The sequence below is a fragment of the Pyrus communis genome, chromosome 7, assembly GCF_041283825.1.
Source record: "Pyrus communis isolate YQ-2024b chromosome 7, ASM4128382v1, whole genome shotgun sequence".
In the NCBI taxonomy this organism is placed as follows: domain Eukaryota; kingdom Viridiplantae; phylum Streptophyta; class Magnoliopsida; order Rosales; family Rosaceae; genus Pyrus; species Pyrus communis.
Genome location: NC_142571.1, coordinates 950,416 through 968,234, shown reverse-complemented (window position 1 = coordinate 968,234; position 17,819 = coordinate 950,416). Strand labels below are relative to the sequence as shown.

Sequence of the window (17,819 nt, the reverse complement as noted above, 5' to 3'; positions counted from 1 at the left end):
GCCCTATTTGATGGAAGAGGAACTAGTTTCCAAGTCCCTTGAGCCTTTAAAGCATCAAATTCCTCCTGCATTGCATGTTGCCATTGAGGAACAGTAGATGCAGCTCTAAAGGTTGTTGGTTCTTCAACTGTTCCAATGTCAGCAAGGAAAGAAAAACCACAGGAATCCATGGAAGTATTCAAGACCAAAGCAGAGTCCAGTTGCAGAGAAGACAATTCAGGAAAATGTGCAACAAAAGTAGAATAATCCTTTCTTGATATAGCCCCTATTTTGAGTCTTGTTTGAATTCCAGTAGGGACAGTGGATACATCACCATTACTAGCCAAATCATTAGAAGGGGATAAAGGAAGAATTACCTGTAGTTGTGCAGGATCTAAGACAGGAAGCAAGGGAACTGTACCAGAGGAAGGGGAAAGAGTAGGTGTTGATGCAGAAGGGCTTTCAAATTCCTGTACCTCTGAGTCTTGATGCAAAGAACCAGATTCATGAGGAGAAACATTAGAAGAGATAGTGTGCTCAACTGAATGGCTCATAGGCATAGGTGCAGGAATGACCACAGGCACAGATCGAAACTTGGTATTAGCAGACTGGACTTCAGGTGCTGACTTTGAAAGATTCAGATAAGGAAACATAGTCTCATCAAATATCACATGTCTGGAGATGATAGACTTTCGATTGATTGGGTTATAACAAACCACCCCTTTGTATCCCATGGAATAGCCTAAAAAAACACACATTTCAGACCTGGACTGCAACTTGTGAGCATTATATGGCCTTAACCAAGGATAGACAGCACAACCAAACACTTTCAAGGACTTGAGATCAGGCTGTTTAGTATAAAGTCTATAATAAGGAGACTCCATAGAATTAGACTTGCATGGCATTCTATTGATAAGGAAAACAGAGTGGGCACATGCAAAATACCAGAACTCAATTGGTAACTGAGCTGTGATCAGTAAAGTGATTGCAGTCTCTACAATGTGCCTATGCTTTCGTTCAACCACACCATTCTGTTGGGGGGTATATGGACATGAGAGCAGGTGTTCTATCCCTTTTGTACCAAGAAAGGTTTTAAATGAATGACTGACATACTCTCCACCCCCATCTGACTGTATACATTTGATAGATAAACCAAACTGTGTATGAATGAAATTGTAAAAGTTGACAAACACAGAAAAGAAATCTGATTTATTGCACAGTGGGAAAATCCAAGTGTACCGTGTGTATTCATCAAGAAAAGTTACATAGTATCTATATCCGTCTGAGGACTTTACAGGAGATGGTCCCCAAATGTCTGTATGAACCTTCTCAAAAGGAAAGGTACATTTATCAATCCTAGAAGAAAAGGGAAGTCTTGACATTTTACCCTTGACACACTGAGGACATATACTATGCTTAGCATCTACATCAACTGAAATACCAGACTGTTTCAACATCACAGCTATTACTTCATTTGTAGGATGACCTAGTCTTTTATGCCAGAGACTGGATTTGACCATTTGTCCAAGAAAACCAGATGACTTCTGAACTGCAGAGTGCACTCCCTTTGAACTCTTGACCACAGGAATTTGAAATAATTGGCCTGGTCTACTCTTTCCTTGGTACAGAATTTCCCTTGTCTTCTTGTCCTGCACAAAGAACTCACAGTCATCACAGATAAACCAACTATGGTTATCAGCACAAAGTTGTTGTACAGACAATAAACTTCTGGAAATAAATGGAACATGCAACACATTATTAAGAACAAGATCACTAGATTTAGTTTTCAGAATTGTAGAACCAGTATTAGCAATAGATAACCCTGTGCCATTGCCAACAGTTATGGTTTCGGAACCTTGAAATGGTGTAACTTGACTGAGAGAATCAACATCTGCAGTGATGTGATGAGAAGCTCCAGAGTCAACCATCCAAGCATCATTAGGACTAAATTCTGTTGAATGTTATGCAACCATAGCATTGAAAGAAGGAGGTGGTGGTTGGGCTTGATAAGCATAGTTACTTCTGTGATAACATTCCAGAGCAGAATGCCCCTTCTTGCCACATATCTGACACTTAACACTAAAACCTGGAGATGGCATAGGTGAATTCCTTCGAAAACAGTTCACTGCAGTATGGCCCCGTTTATTACATATCTGACATTCAACCACCACAGTAGATCGAGTATCAGTGTTCCTAGACCACACATTAGACCCATTCTGTCTTGCAGTAGTAGCTGGAAACCCAGAAGAACTACTAGAGTTAAAAGATTTGCCTTTAGACCCACCAGTTGACTTGAAATTGTTATGACCTCTGTAGCTTGACCCATGGAACGACTTATGTCCAAACTGAGGCCGTGGACCATTATTAGGACTCATAAAACCAAAACCATAAGATGGTGGATAAAACGCTGAAGGATCAGGAGGAAATGGATGGGAAAAATGCTGAGGAAAGGGCTGCAAGTATGGTTGTGATGCAGGAGGGACTGGTGGGGCAGGTCCAGCATAAAGAGACTGAGTTATAGTGCCCCCAGTAGTGGAAGGAATATGGCTATGCTCTGCAGGATGAGATGTGGAACCAGACCCAGAGGAAGATCCTACACCAGAAGAATGCATACTATGAACATACAAAGCTGACATATTTTGAGACAACAAGTTTATCTCACCCTCAATTTCCTTCTCAGCACCCAACAACTGTGCCCTAAATTCTTTTAAAGTAATAGAAGACTCCCTAGCCAATATCACAGTTCTTATAACCGAGTACTCCTTAGGCAAACCTGCCAAGCCAGCAATTATAATGTCATTATCAGAAATTAACTCACCAGCTGCAGTTAACTGATCCCTAATATTCTTCAATCGCAACAGATATTTATCCACAGTATCTGTACCCTTTTGAATAGTATGCAACTCAGTTTTAAGATGATTCACCCTAGACTTAGAAACTGATGCATACCTATCCACCAGATTATTCCAAGCCTCAAATGCAGTTCTACACCCCAAAACATACTCCATAGCCTCATCTGTAAGAGTTGCCAGTAACAAGCTTAATAACGCCATATTCATCGACTCCCATTCAACATAACCCGATGTAACCTCAGATGCTATCCCTGATTCTGTAACCACATACTTCGATGGACACCCTATTGAACCATCAAAATAGCCAAAAAGTTTATAGCCTTTAAGAACTGCCTGAAATTGAAACGTCCATTTGACAAAATTATCATCCCGTAACTTGATAGTTAACATTCCCAGTAAATTCTCGACTTTAAACGATGAAGACGCCATATCTAAACACCAATGCAGTAAGAATATCACACAACAAACAAATGCACACCAAGAAATACTCAAATCTTGATTTCTGAGGAGACTAACACTCCAAGATTCACAACGGCATAGGAGAATGATACTCCAAGATCCAGAAAAGCAAAAACTTTCTTTAACACAGACGTCAATTCTTAGAGAATGATACTCCAAGAAACACAGAAAGAATACACAGAAAGAATGATACTTCCTGAAAACAACTGATCAAGAACGAAAACAAAACCAAACCCAGATCTCATACAAAACACACTGATCACGATTTCATAACATCCACATATTATTGCATTAGAACAGAAACAATGTCACCTGATACACAACGCAAAATCCCCAAAATCTGAAGCCTGTGCAATTCCAAACGCCAGAAACCCAGTCGTCTGACCTCTGATCGCCCAGAGCCCACAACGAATAACAGCGGAAGAATTCTTCAGGATCGGAAATGGCGACAAACCAAGACCGGCGATGATACCATGTTAACAGAAATATGATTCTAAAACTACACAGAATATGAGAGAAGTAGAAGAGAAGAAATGATTCTTAGATTTCTTAGTAAAGTGAAGAAGTCTCACAAAAGCTTTCTTACATTCTATGGAAGACTAAGTGGCTATATGTACTAACAAGTCACAATCACAAATACAATATTACCCTCTAACCTCCTTACTCAATTACCATCTTATCCTTCTTAACAACCTCAACTCTAACTACCTTTCTTTTAACTAACTTTGGTTAATATATACTAATTATGTTTCTAACATAATATTTTATAATTTTAATACATAAATTGACGTTAAATTGTAAGTAGCAGAGAGTTCGTAAAGAATCATACTTAGAGAAGCCCCTTAGCATTTCTCAAAATAAATATACCGGTGATCCAAATTAAATTGGAGGCAAAACCTGTAACCAAAATTGTATGTGACCTCTTCGATGTTGGGTGAGACCTCCCGTACTTGGGAAACGTTTATAGATGGAGCTCAGCTATTAATTAAAGAGGAGGATTCACTACCCTTATATTCACATCCTCTTCCATCACTTCCTCTCACACATTACTTTTTGTCTTATTATCTCTATAAAAAATCAATATAAAATGTTGATGTGGCTTAACAGTGACCGTTCAAATAGGAGGGGATGAAAGGGTAAAGAGATTAGGAGGGTAGAGAATCCTACTCCTAGCTAATAAGCAAAGATCTAAATAGGAGGTTGACTACTAACTATTTTCATTCCACTCATGCAAAGGAATGTGAATATGCTACTCATGTTCTTAGGGATTGGCTTAATGCTTGTAGGGTATGGCAAAGTTTTCCCAGCCCTCATTCTTTATATGAATTAGCAGACGTCTCTGTGAAGAAAGTTGAAATTTTATCATAAAACAAATTGATAATATATGGGATAATCCAACCTCTTATAAGTCATTGCAAGATTTCTTATTTCAACAATGTGTAACTCTTTGACCTTCACATTCTCACACTCTGCTTGACTCCATAAGACCATCTCCAACCCTTAGAGTAAAATCTAAAATTTTTAGCCCAAAAAATTTAGGTTTTAATCCAGAATAAGCTTTTCTCCTCTAACCCTTATAGTCTAAAGTTTTTAGCCTGAGGTTATTAAAGAATAAATTTAGGCTATTTTTTTAAAAAAAAATTATGTACACTATCCTAATTTAATTTTATAAACATTTTAACCTAAAAATATTTAGATTCCGATAAATATTGAAAAATCACTAAATTTGGATGAATTTTGAGTTAAATAATTTTTTTTTAATTATTTTAGCAGTTAGATTTAAATTTGGGCTGTTAGATCTTTTTTTATATCATTAGATTTGATCATATTAGATATCAGCTGTTGGATTCAATGAAACTATAAATATAAAACAAATATGTATATATACACACACACACACACATTTGGACTGTTGGTCCATTTGAATTGTGGCCATTGGATCAGAAAAAAGAGTCGTTGGGCTCATTGTTGCGCCCGACAAGAGGGGGGCACGCCTATGTGGGTGAGGTCTAGCTGGGTGCTAGGCTGGCACGTCTAAGCGTGGGTTTTGGGCGTTTGGGCTTCACATTCTGTTTTCCATTCTCAAATGTGGGCTCTACCACTAATTTTGGGCTAAATCTTGGGGCAATTTGAGTTTTTTTTTTTTTTAAAGGTTTTAACACTTAACCCAATGAACAAGGGTTGAAGAGAAATTGGGGAGGAGGAAATAGAAGGGAAAAGCTATATGTTTTAACACTTAACCCAATCGAAATGTATCGTTAGATGAATTTTATAATTGATGAACTAATTAATGTACATTTTGATTAAATTTATACGTGTTACCCGCATTTTCTAGTGAGAGACGCTGTTGAGACCTCTAGCCTTTAGTTTCTTGACGTTCATCCCATGGAGGAGGATTCTATATCCTTCTAATCTCTTTATCATTTCATGTCCTCCTATTTGAAAAGTGACGGTTAAGACATGTCAACATCTTATATTAATTTTTTTATAAATATAATAAAACAAAAAATAATGTGTAAAAAGAGAAGATGGATGGAAATGAGAATAGGATGGTAGAAAATTATCCCATTGATAAAAAGTGTCCATAAACAAATCCCATTATCGCACGCACCTATTCAGTCAACTGAGATTCAACGCCTTCCTATAAGATTCCCTTTCTCCTTCATCATCCACCGTGATTCTTCAAACTCGAACCCCATCCGTCCGATTTCCCATTCAAACATTTCAAACACCGCGCCCAAAATCCTTCCATTTGAAATTCGAATTCAAATACCTAATCGACCGTTGCATGCCACCCATAAATTCCTAATTCCTCCCTCCCCCTCACTCATTTCCTCACTCTAGAATCATCCGCCTCCTCCAAACTCCACCAACCATGGCGATCGAGAAGAAACGCCCGCTCCAAACCAGTAACAACGCCAACATCGACCACCCAGCCCCCACCGATGGCGGCGGAAAAGGCAAGACTATCGAAGAAATGTACCAGAAGAAGAGCCAGCTGGAGCATATCTTGCTCCGACCCGATACCTACATTGGGTCGATCGAGAAGCACACCTCGAACCTCTGGGTCTACCAAAATGGCGAGATGGTCAACCGTTCCATCACCTACGTTCCCGGCCTGTACAAGATCTTCGACGAAATTCTCGTCAACGCCGCCGATAACAAACAGCGAGATCCGTCCATGGACTCCGTCAAAGTCACCATTGACGTCGAGCAGAACTCCATCAGCGTCTACAACAACGGCGCTGGAGTTCCTGTCGAGATTCACCAGGAGGAAAGGGTCTACGTCCCGGAGTTGATCTTCGGGCACCTCCTGACCAGTAGCAATTACGACGATACGGTGAAGAAGACCACCGGTGGACGCAATGGCTACGGCGCCAAGCTTACGAACATCTTCTCCACCGAGTTCATCATCGAGACGGCGGACGGAATGCGACAGAAGAAGTATAAGCAGGTATAAAATTATGGATTCTCTAATTTTTTTGACGTTTGATGTGTACTCCAACAACAACAAATATAAATCCTTATCCCACCGACAACGTTATTACACTCGATTTTGCGCTAATTCTTCTGTTAGTTCCACGTACTCTATGTATTTTCTTATAGTCTCTTTTCAAGTCTTCTTAGGTCTTCTTTTACCCGTTTTCCCCTTAATCTCTGTCTCATAATCACATCTTCTAACCGGAGCAACTATGAGTGTTTGGTTCACCTGTTGAAACCACCTTAACTGGTTTTCTCTCATCTTATTCTTATCTTTGATTCTCCGATGAAAAATAATGTCCTTGTTTCCCATAAGATCCTTTTAGTTGGTAAGGAAAACAAAATGCTAAAATGTTATGATTCATATTTCGATGGGTTTGAAATGGATTCCGAATTCTGCCTGACCAAACATTGCTGCAGGCATTTGGCAGTGATATTGTGTTCATTCATTGTGTCAGTTGAATAATCTGATCTTGCTGATTTCAGGTGTTCACCAACAACATGGGGAACAAAACTGCGCCAGTCATCACAAAGTGCAAAGAGAGTGAGAACTGGACCAGGGTTACATATAAGCCCGACCTGTCCAAGTTTAATATGACCCATCTGGAAGATGATGTGGTGGCGTTGATGCAAAAGAGAGTAATTGACTTGGCCGGATGCCTCGGAAAGACGGTGAAGGTTGATCTGAATGGAACGAGGGTCCCTGTAAAGTCATTTCTTGATTATGTTGACCTCTACTTACAATCGGCCGGAAAATCAAGAGATGCTCCCCTTCTAAGGTTTTTGTAATGAATTGCACTTCTTGTCCCGATTTGTTCTTCCTTTTTTTTTTTTCTATTTGTGTTGGGGATTTGCTAACTGTGTCTATTCATTTGACAGGTTGACGGAGAAAGTCAATGATAGGTGGGAGATTTGCGTGAGTCTCAGCGACGGGCAGTTTCAACAGGTTTGAACAAAACTATTTGAATCAGTGAAATTACCATGTTCTGTACACTTTAGAATTGTCAATCTCAAGTTTTCAATTCTATTTTTACCAGGTCAGTTTTGTGAATGGAATTGCAACAATCAAGGGTGGAACTCATGTGAATTACGTAACAGATCAGATCACGAACCATGTGATGAATATTGTAAATAAGAAGAACAAGAATGCTAACCTCAAAGCCCATAATGTGAAGAATTATCTGTGGGTCTTTGTCAATGCTCTTATTGACAACCCTGCATTTGATTCCCAAACAAAGGAAACTCTCACGATACGCCCAAATAGTTTCGGATCTAAATGTGAACTTACACCAGCGTTCTTAAATAAGGGTATGCAAATGCAACCGTATTTCAAATTGTTCAACTATACTAGACTCAGATAATCTTGATTTTCGTATGCTGATTAATTTGCAGTTGCAAAGTCTGGAATTGTGGATAGTCTTCTCTCTTGGGCAAATTTTAAACAGAACAAAGACCTGAAGAAAACTGATGGAACTAAAACAGAGAGGGTTCATAATATCAACAAGCTTGAGGATGCTAACTATGCTGGAGGGAAGAATTCTGAGAAGTGTACTTTGATATTGACAGAAGGAGACTCGGCTAAGGCTCTTGCAGTAAGTTTTTAAGTTTTACAATATTGGTACAATTACTTGATTTGTTTGGCTTCCTTTCTGCAATAGATTAACAGAACCTATCGTAAACAGATGGCGGGGCTTGCTGTTGTGGGTAGAGATCATTATGGTGTTTTTCCATTGAGAGGTAAACTGCTCAATGTAAGAGAAGCTAGTGCCACTCAGGTCAGGGATAATGAGGAAATTAAGAATATCAAGAGGATTCTTGGACTGCAGCAAGATAAAGAGTATACCAGTCTTAAGTCTTTAAGATATGGTAGTCTGATGATTATGACTGATCAGGTTGAATGCCTTTAACTTATTTTCTTTTGGTTTTATTCTTGTTTGGATTTCTATGTGCAATCTTAAGAGTTTGTCGTTTTCTGTCTGATCACTAATGGAAGCTTAGTTTCTATGTTTATATAGGACCATGATGGTTCCCACATCAAGGGTCTCCTTATCAATTTCATTCATTCCTTCTGGCCATCGCTGCTTAAAATTCCATCTTTTTTGGTTGAGTTCATAACTCCGATTGTCAAGGTTGGTTTACTTGACTTCGCTAGTTTGCTTTGTAACTTCAGCATAAGACCATCTCCAATGGTTGGGTTAAAAGCCAAATATTTTAGCCCGGAAAATTTAGCTTTTAGCCCAAAAACAGTTTTTCTGCTCCAACCGTTCTAGCCTAAAATTTTAGCCCAGCATTATTAAAGAATGAACTTAAGCTTTTTTTTTTTATTAAATTAAACTTTAAAAAAAAAAAAATTAATATGTAGACTATCATAAATTAATTTTATAAACATTTTATTCTAAAAAAATTTAAATTCCGATAAATATTGGATGACACTCCGATTTCTGGGCTAAATTTTGGGGGGAATTTGGCCTTGGTTTAGCATTTAGCATTTAGCCAAAATTTTCCCCTTGGGTTGGAGTGGGTTTGGGGAGAAATTTTGGAGGGTAATTTGGCTTTTAGCCCACTATTGGAGTTGGTCTAACTGATGGGTTGTTTTTGAAAGACTATTACAAGTTGTATTATTTCTGTACAGGCAACGCACAAAAGGGGGAATACCCTTGCATTTTACTCCATGCCTGAGTATGAGGCATGGAAGGAAAGTTTGAGGGGCAATGCAAGTGGCTGGTCCATAAAATATTATAAGGTTTGTGATCACTTTATGTAAGTAGAGGCATACTAGAAATCGTACCATGTTTCTGAAGTTTATTCGTATTCTTCTACTTACACTTATGTCCATTTAGGGGTTGGGAACAAGCACGTCTAAGGAAGGAAGGGACTATTTTCAAAATCTTGCTCAGCACAAGAAAGATTTTATTTGGATAGATGAGCGTGATGGGGAGGCAATTGAGCTTGCTTTCAGTAAAAAGAAAATAGAAGAGAGGAAGAATTGGCTTCGGCAGTTTGAGGTGGGAAGTTCTGGCAATTTGCTTTTGTATTTGGGAAATGATTATGCTATATCATTTTTAATTGAGACAGTTGAACCTTCTGTATTTGCAGCCTGGAGTACATCTTGATCAGAAGGAGAAGCTTGTTAAGTACAGTGACTTTGTTCACAAGGAACTTATACAGTTTTCCATGGCGGACCTGCAAAGGTCTATTCCGTCAATGGTTGATGGCTTGAAGCCAGGTCAAAGGAAGATTCTCTTTAGCTCTTTTAAGAGGAACTTTGTCAAGGAAGCAAAAGTTGCCCAGTTTTCTGGTTATGTGTCTGAGCATTCTGCCTACCACCATGGCGAGCAGAGTCTTGCAAGTACCATTATTGGGATGGCACAGGATTTTGTGGGGAGCAATAATATCAATCTTCTTCAACCAAATGGTCAATTTGGTACCCGTAACTTGGTGAGATTAACCATGCATGCCAAATATTTAATAAAATTTAAGCTCTTCATGTTGTGTTATTCCGATATCTTCTATTTACATTTGTATTTTGCTACTTTAGGGAGGCAAAGATCATGCAAGCGCTCGTTATATATATACTCGCCTTTCTCATATTACAAGGTTCCTTTTCTCAAAGGATGATGACAGACTTCTTGACTACTTGAATGAAGATGGGCAATCTATTGAACCCACTTGGTATTTTTAACTTTTCCCTGTAGAATGAGAACATTGCTTTTAGAATAACAAATGGAGAATGAATGTACTTAGCTTAACAATGGTTTGTGTTGTATAGGTATGTGCCAATTATTCCAACAGTGCTTGTTAATGGTAGTGAAGGAATTGGGACAGGGTGGAGCTCGTACATTCCTAATTATAACCCGAGAGACATTGTTGCAAATGTGAGGCGTTTGCTTGATGGTGATGCAATGGTGCCAATGGATCCCTGGTACAGAGGATTTACTGGAACCATTGAGAAAACTGTTAAGGATTCTGGTGTGAGCTACACTGCTTGTGGGATCATAGAGGAAGTCAGTGAGACATCACTTAGGATTTTGGAGTTGCCAATCCGTAGGTGGACTCAAGATTATAAGGAATTCCTTGAGTCCATCTCTGAAGGAAATGATAAAGCCAAGGATCCGTTCGTTGAGGTAAAGTCACCTAAATTTCTTGACAGTTGCAATATTTGATTAAAATGTGTTCCAGATGATTTAGTTCCTAATTGAAATTATGTATGCTGCAGGGTTTCACACAGCACAGTGATCACAGTACTGTAGACATCATAGTCCACTTGCGTGAGGAGAAACTGATGGCAGCCAAGCCAGAGGGTTTGCTGAAGAAATTTAAGCTGACCACCAGCATAAGCACGAGTAATATGCACCTGTTTGATCGAAAAGGCGTGATAAAGAAATATGACACTCCAGAACAAAGTATGAGTTTTTCAGCACGTTCTTTTCTTCTCTCTACTCCTGCTTGTACAATTTATATAACCAGACTTTCTGTCTGTTGTTTTTTCTTTCTGCAGTTCTTGAGGACTTTTTTCACCTGAGACTTGAATTCTATGAGGAAAGAAAGGTGACTTCATTTGTGCCCATCAATATAAAGGTGTTTATATTGTTGGCCTGAGTTACGACTGTTAACTGGTTTTCTATTATGCATGCAGAAAGTGCTATTGGAGAACCTTGAGTTGGAACTGTTAAAATTGGAGAACAAGGTTAGGTTTATCCTTGGTGTTGTAAATGGAGAGATCATTGTGAGCAATAGAAAGAGAGCTGATCTATTCCTTGAGCTCCAACAGAAAGGTTTTACTCCCTTTCCGAAGAAAACCAAATCCCTAGAGCCAGAAGTTGCAGGGGCAACTGAAAATACAGAAGATGCAGAAGAGAACTCCGAGGCTGCCATTGAAAAGGGAGCACAAATTAGTGACTATGAGTATCTAATATCCATGGCAATTGGGACCTTGACCATCGAGAGGGTTCAGTCCCTATTGGCTGATAGGGATAAGGCCAATGCAGAGGTTGATGAGTTGAAAAAATCAACACCAAGGTCACTGTGGTTGAAGGATCTTGATGCTCTTGAAATGGAACTTGATGTATGTACTAAAATTTGATTCTATTTCACAATTTTTTCTTCAATTTTCTTTTGTCCTTTGTCTGACATATTGTCATTCATATCAGGAACTGGAGAAAAGTGAGGCTTTGGCAGAGGAGGCAAAAAAGAAAGCAAGAACCCAAGTGAAAAATGTACCTGCTTCTAAGGCTTCTAAACAAGCACCTAAACCACGGAAAAATACTAAGAAGGCCAACAATGCAGAGGCTTCCAGTTCTGTGATGGAAATAGGTAACACTCGATTAGTTAAAAGCTTTCTTTTAAAATAGCCCACAGATATTATTTCATCACTGGAATTTCGGATTACATTACTCATAATATCATCTGCTTGCTTTGTCAGAGAAAGATCCCGAGGTAGTGAAAAAGAGAGGAGGAGCAGGTCCAAAGAAAGCTCCTGCTGCCAACAAGGTCTGAGCTGCTGTTTTATATTTTTAATTTTTTGTTTAACGTTCTTAATGGAACAAAACTGCCGTACACAAGAAGCCGGAACTTATGTTTTTATGTTTGTTATGCAGCAAGTGAGATCCTCTGTAGTTTTGAGTGATGACGATGACGACGAAGTGCTTGAACTGAAAGAAAGACTTGCTGCCTATAACCTTGATTCGTCTCCTGAAAATTCAGCAGGTAGTGATAACATTTCACTACTTATCTAGAGAAATCAGCCTAAATCCTTTTCGATTTTTAGCTTATGAGGAAATCAGCATAACTATTTGTTTCCTCAGCAAGTTGTGGATTAACTTAGTTTACTGTGACAGGCAACGATACTGAAGTGCCACAAGAACCAGTCCAGAAGAAACAAGCTAACAAAAAGGTGGCCATGCAAATGGACAGTGACGATGATTTTGAAGAAGAAATAGCAGCTGCGCCAAAGGGGGGAAGGAAAAAAGCGGCTGGAAAGCCAAAGGTGGTAGCATCAAAACCCCCTGTGGCGGCAAAGAAGAGAGGCGCAGCAGCTAACAAGAAGCAGCCTCAAACTTCATCAGGCCAGAAGCTTTTAACTGAAATGTTGAAGCCTGCTGAGAGTTCCAGGGCTTCACCAGAGCCGAAAGTGAGGAAGATGAGGGCATCACCATTCAACACGAAAAGCGGTTCTGTGATTGGCAGAGTTGGTTTGGCAGACGAGATGACTGAAAGTGATGACAAGGTGGACAGTCCTTCCATTGAAGAAAGAAGTGAAGCTCCAGTTGCAGCAAGAGCAAGACCTCAGAGGGCGAATCGCAGGCAGACTAGGTACGTGTCGAGTGACTCCGAGAGTGAGCCGGCCAGCGAAGATTCCGACTTTGATGCAGTTGATGACATTGATGAGGATTAGAGTAGCAGTTATTGTCTTTGCCATGGGAATTCTAGCTCATTCCCCCTATCCACATTTTGAGTTGCGTCTTTGGGATTAAACTTGTAACTGAGATTTGAGGATATTATTATCGTGCTGATAAGCCGAAATTGACGATTTTAGTTTTAAGTTTGATCTGTGAAATATAACTCATTTTCCAAAAACTTGATAGAGACGATTTGGAGAATCTTACGGTTTGTTGGGTATCCTACTGAAAAAATTTCATCATTTTTCAAAACATTTCTTAAAAACTATTTTCTTTAGAACTTAAAAACTTGTTTGTAAAAAAAGATTGGAGGAGAGAGAAAGAAGAGAGAGGATCAGAGGTGATAGAGGATCGGAGAGGATCGAAAGTGATAGACAGGGAGAGAGAAAGAAAAAGAAGGTATCAGATTGGAGGAGAGAGAAAGAAGAAAAAACGGGAAGGATGAGAGAGAAGAAAGAATAAGACTTGGCTGCGGAACATTTCAGTAGTGAAGTAGCGTCCGAGAAGAAAAGGGGAGAGAGAGAATCGGAGTGTGACGAGAGGAGAGAGAAAAAAAAAGTGAATTTTAAGTTTAAAATTTTTTTAAATTCACTTTTGGTGTTTTAAGAAATAGAATATATATTTTTTAAATTAGTCTTGAGTTTAATTTTAAAAAATAGTCATATTAAATAAAATTTTAAGGCTTATAATTTAAAAAGTGATTTTAAGTTTAAAAAATTGGATTTAAGTTGAATACGAAACCTTAGAGTCTTGTGAAGAAAGTAAAGCAAATTTGACTAGAAAAAAAGTTGTGGTTTACGCTTTTGCTTTTCTCTTTTGTTGCTTGAGTCAACAAGTAAGCTAAAGCAGTCATTTTCTCAAAATTGTTGATGGCCATATTATTGTTTTTATAAGCCTACCCTACTCTTGCTTGATCTTCCCACTCGATAGTACTCCAATCGGGGAGAGAATCTGCCTTCTAAGCGGGTGGTATGCTCATCACGTCATATCTCTATATCACTTATTGTGTGATTTGATGAGTGATAAAGAGAAAAAGTTGTATACATCCGTAATAAAGGTGAATGCATTTCGAATGTGTATACAACCGAGGCTACATAAGCATTTTAGAGATTGAGTTTTCGATAATGGATTGTGTTTGCACAAATTGATGTCTGGTTTCCTAGGATTTACCAACATTAGGTGATAATATTTCAAACTAATAACATACATGTGGCTCAGCATTATTATTTAGAGATATCACCATAGTGATGTATCCTTTTGTAAGTAATTTTGTTTCATGATTCCGAAAACTTGCTAACATCAAATGACAATATCTCAAATTAATAATGCATACAATTAATATTTAATAGCACGTACATGAACATGCATCTTCCTTCGGAGGTATGACGATAATGACGTAGGAATCACAATCGTGGAAGTACAATACTTGGCTGCTGAAAATTCAGCAACTACTCATGCTTTAACCCAATCAGATTTGAACACATGTTCAATTTGTGTTTACAATTTCAATTGTTTGAAGACATGTCTAAATCTAATTGGATAAAAAAATAAGAATGGCTGCTGAATTTTCAGCGGTCAAATATTGTTCATGGTGGAATATGGCCAAAAGGGAAGAAGAAGAGGGATCAAACAGTTTGGTTTCGATGAATTGTATGGGATGTGTGTCCGGCACTTATTCGGCTTTTCTTTCTTTGTTTCTCGTAGATGGACAGAGCTTTAATCCAATCAACCAAACAATTTTATTGTTTAAAAAGAATCTTGAGCCCTTTTTTTTTGTTATTTTTTTTTATTTTTTTCAGGATTTCATATATTACTCGGCTTCAACTGTTAGAAACTATTTGCATGTTGACTTTCCTCCGGCTAAACAAAATGTTTTAAATTTATGCTAATGTACACGGATGAGGATTCAAATTTTATTTTAGGAGCAGATACATTACCTTTGGTCGAGAGATTTTTCAATGTGCCTAGAATACAGAACAATACGTTACATGTCATTATACAAATTGAGGGAATTTTTTTTTAAGTGTTTCTCCAATTGTATAATGATAGATGACGTATATACTTGTACTTTGAACACACTGAAAAATCTATTCATTTGGCCAACTCACCTTAACTGCAAATAAATTTTCTAATAATCGATGAAATGAAAATTTGAAAAGATTTTATAGTCATGCAATTTATTCAATCGATTTTCCACGAATTCAAAGACTCCATCTCCAAGGCTCAAATCAATGAAGCAATTCCATAATTTCAAGGGGAAACTTGATATAAGTCCAATTTTTTGAACCAATAGTATGAATAGTCCAATTTATTAAAATAAGTCCAATTTGTTATATTTAATTATCTAATTATCAATAGTTATTTGTTCAATGATAAGATTTATTATAAAAATCAAATTTCTTCCCAATTATCTCTTTGCTTATTTCTTTTTATTTATCTTTTTGTTATTTCTCGTTCTTCCTCCTACTTTAAACCCCATTTATAGATTTTATTTTTAATTTTAATAATCAACCTATATCACAGGTTAATTATATTTATCTACCTATATGACAGATTCTTTTTTTATAATCAACCTGTCACAGATTAATGTGTCTTGCTTGTAGGTATGTTATGTTTTTTTACCTTTTAATTAGGTTTCATATCTCACGTATAGGTATTATATACATTCATATATTTGTTACTTGAGTTAGGGTAGAATGTTTTGCAGATAAATTTATGTTAGTATATTAGTTTTTTTGTTATAAGATATTAAATATATTCTTTTGGAGTTGGAAAATGCATAATATTAGAAGATTTTAATTGATTTTTAATATTTTTAGAAAATGTAAAATGAGTATAAAAGAAATAAAAACATATAATTAGATAGCTGGACTCACTCCTAAAAACACTCTACATTTTTGGACCTGGATCTAAAAGCCCCTAATTTCAATTGCTTGAAAGAAGGGCTATTGTTTGTATTTTACATACTAGCCAATGAGCACACACTTTGTGTGTAAATAATTTCATTTTATTTTATTTTTTTTATTAAGAAGTGTGATTAGTTTTTAAATTTTTAAAAAGAAGTGTGATTAGTTTTTAATATTTTATCTTAATATTACATAATTACTATTTTGTCATTCTTATGTAAATATTGTGTATAAAAAATGAGGGTAAAATAGAAAAAATAGAGATATGATTGTCATTTTATCAAAAGATACACAATTACTATTTTGCTTTCCTTATGTAAGTATTGTATATCAAAAGTGAGGGTAAAATAAGAAAAAATGGCAAAAAATACAAAATTACTATTTTAAAAAGAAGTGTGATTAGTTTTTAATATTTTATCTTAATATTACATAATTACTGTTTTATTATCCTTACATATTGTGTATTAAAAATGAGGGTAAAATAAAAAAAATAGAAATATGATTGTCATTTTATCAAAAGATACACAATTATTATTTTGTCTTCCTTATGTAAGTATTGTGTATCAAAAGTGAGGGTAAAATAGGAAAAAGGGTAAAATATACAAAATTACTATTTTGCCTTTCTTATGTAAGTATTGTATATCAAAAAATGAGGGTAAAATAGGACAAAAAGTGGCAAATAGTTGACAAGGAGGGTTTTATTAATAACAATATATATAGATAGACATGCATATATAAAGAGGCCAAATATTTAAGTCTGCGTGTACGAATTAGAAAATATAGAAAACAACGTAGAACCTATTGCATGTTGACCTTTTTGAACAAGTCACTTGTAGGAATTTCACTGAATTACGTACAAAAAAAAGCCATTTGCATCTTAATTTAATTGGTTCCAATGTGATTTAAGTAGTGAAAAAAACAAAAAATGAAAATACTTTTGTTTCTTCATGTGTTTTATTTATTGTTAATCTCATGATTTGAAAAATAAATAGGTAAATTATTTTGAAATGGGATGACCTATCGTTACACAAGGTAAATTTTTCCGTGAATTGAAAACTAACCATTACACTATGTTTTGATGAGAAAAATAAATTTGGAATTTTGACAAAAAATAAGAATTTATAAACTAACATTCATCAATTCTCTTGTTTGGATTCATGAACATATAAATTTAGAATTTATGCGTGGAAAAAAAAATTGGAATTTGGGACTTCCAATTTCCAAGTTTAAATTTCATATAAATAGGTGCATTTCCAAATTTCTATAAGTGAGAGTTTAAAAATAACAAATTCCGTATTCAAATTCCCTTGTTCTTTTAGGTTAACCAAACAAGAAAATTTCCAAATTCTAAAAAATAAAATTCCTTCATTTTAATTTCCGTCATTTTAAAATTTCTTAGTAATCTAAAATTTCCTCATCCAAATATAGTGATCTACAAATTTCTTACTTCTGAAATAAATCATATTTAGGTAAAGTTTGTTTAATTCAACTATTTTAAGCTATGAAAAAAGACTAGTGTCATAATGGAAATCAAGCGCCATTGTGGTTCTTCTTCCTCACCCTTCCCTTTCCCATTTCCCCTCAGAACTCCACCTAACTATTTTGATATTCATATTTATCAAAACAATGAGTTTCTCTATATTTGGTATCATCGGAATTTATGATTAACATGCCTTATCGAAGTTGTTTTCTCTTTTTTAAGAGAGGTAATTTGTTTGATTCGTAAGAATAACTAAATGGTACAT

The 17,819-nt window shown here is 36.5% G+C and overlaps 1 protein-coding gene across 1 annotated transcript; it reads left to right on the top strand.

Annotated features, from left to right (window-relative positions):
• Positions 1–6,078: 6,078 nt before the first annotated feature.
• Positions 6,079–13,346, top strand: LOC137735065 (DNA topoisomerase 2). The gene is made up of 19 exons (XM_068474434.2): positions 6,079–6,744; positions 7,257–7,549; positions 7,650–7,716; positions 7,808–8,078; positions 8,163–8,362; positions 8,453–8,662; positions 8,786–8,899; positions 9,403–9,513; positions 9,611–9,775; positions 9,867–10,208; positions 10,309–10,442; positions 10,540–10,894; positions 10,987–11,173; positions 11,269–11,318; positions 11,407–11,835; positions 11,921–12,083; positions 12,193–12,260; positions 12,368–12,476; positions 12,608–13,346. The coding sequence occupies exons 1-19, from the start codon at positions 6,166–6,168 to the stop codon at positions 13,162–13,164; spliced, it is 4,404 nt and encodes a 1,467-aa protein (XP_068330535.2). The 5' UTR covers positions 6,079–6,165; the 3' UTR covers positions 13,165–13,346.
• The last annotated feature ends 4,473 nt before the right edge of the window (positions 13,347–17,819 follow it).

What these genes read in the sequence shown, in the direction of transcription:
- LOC137735065 (XM_068474434.2), top strand. Translation starts at nt 6,166, where the DNA reads ATGGCGATCGAGAAGAAACGCCCGCTCCAAACCAGTAACAACGCCAAC. An exon ending in ACTCGGCTAAGGCTCTTGCA is followed by an intron (nt 8,363 to 8,452) that starts GTAAGTTTTTAA and finishes TATCGTAAACAG; the next exon opens with ATGGCGGGGCTTGCTGTTGT. An exon ending in TGATGATTATGACTGATCAG is followed by an intron (nt 8,663 to 8,785) that starts GTTGAATGCCTT and finishes ATGTTTATATAG; the next exon opens with GACCATGATGGTTCCCACAT.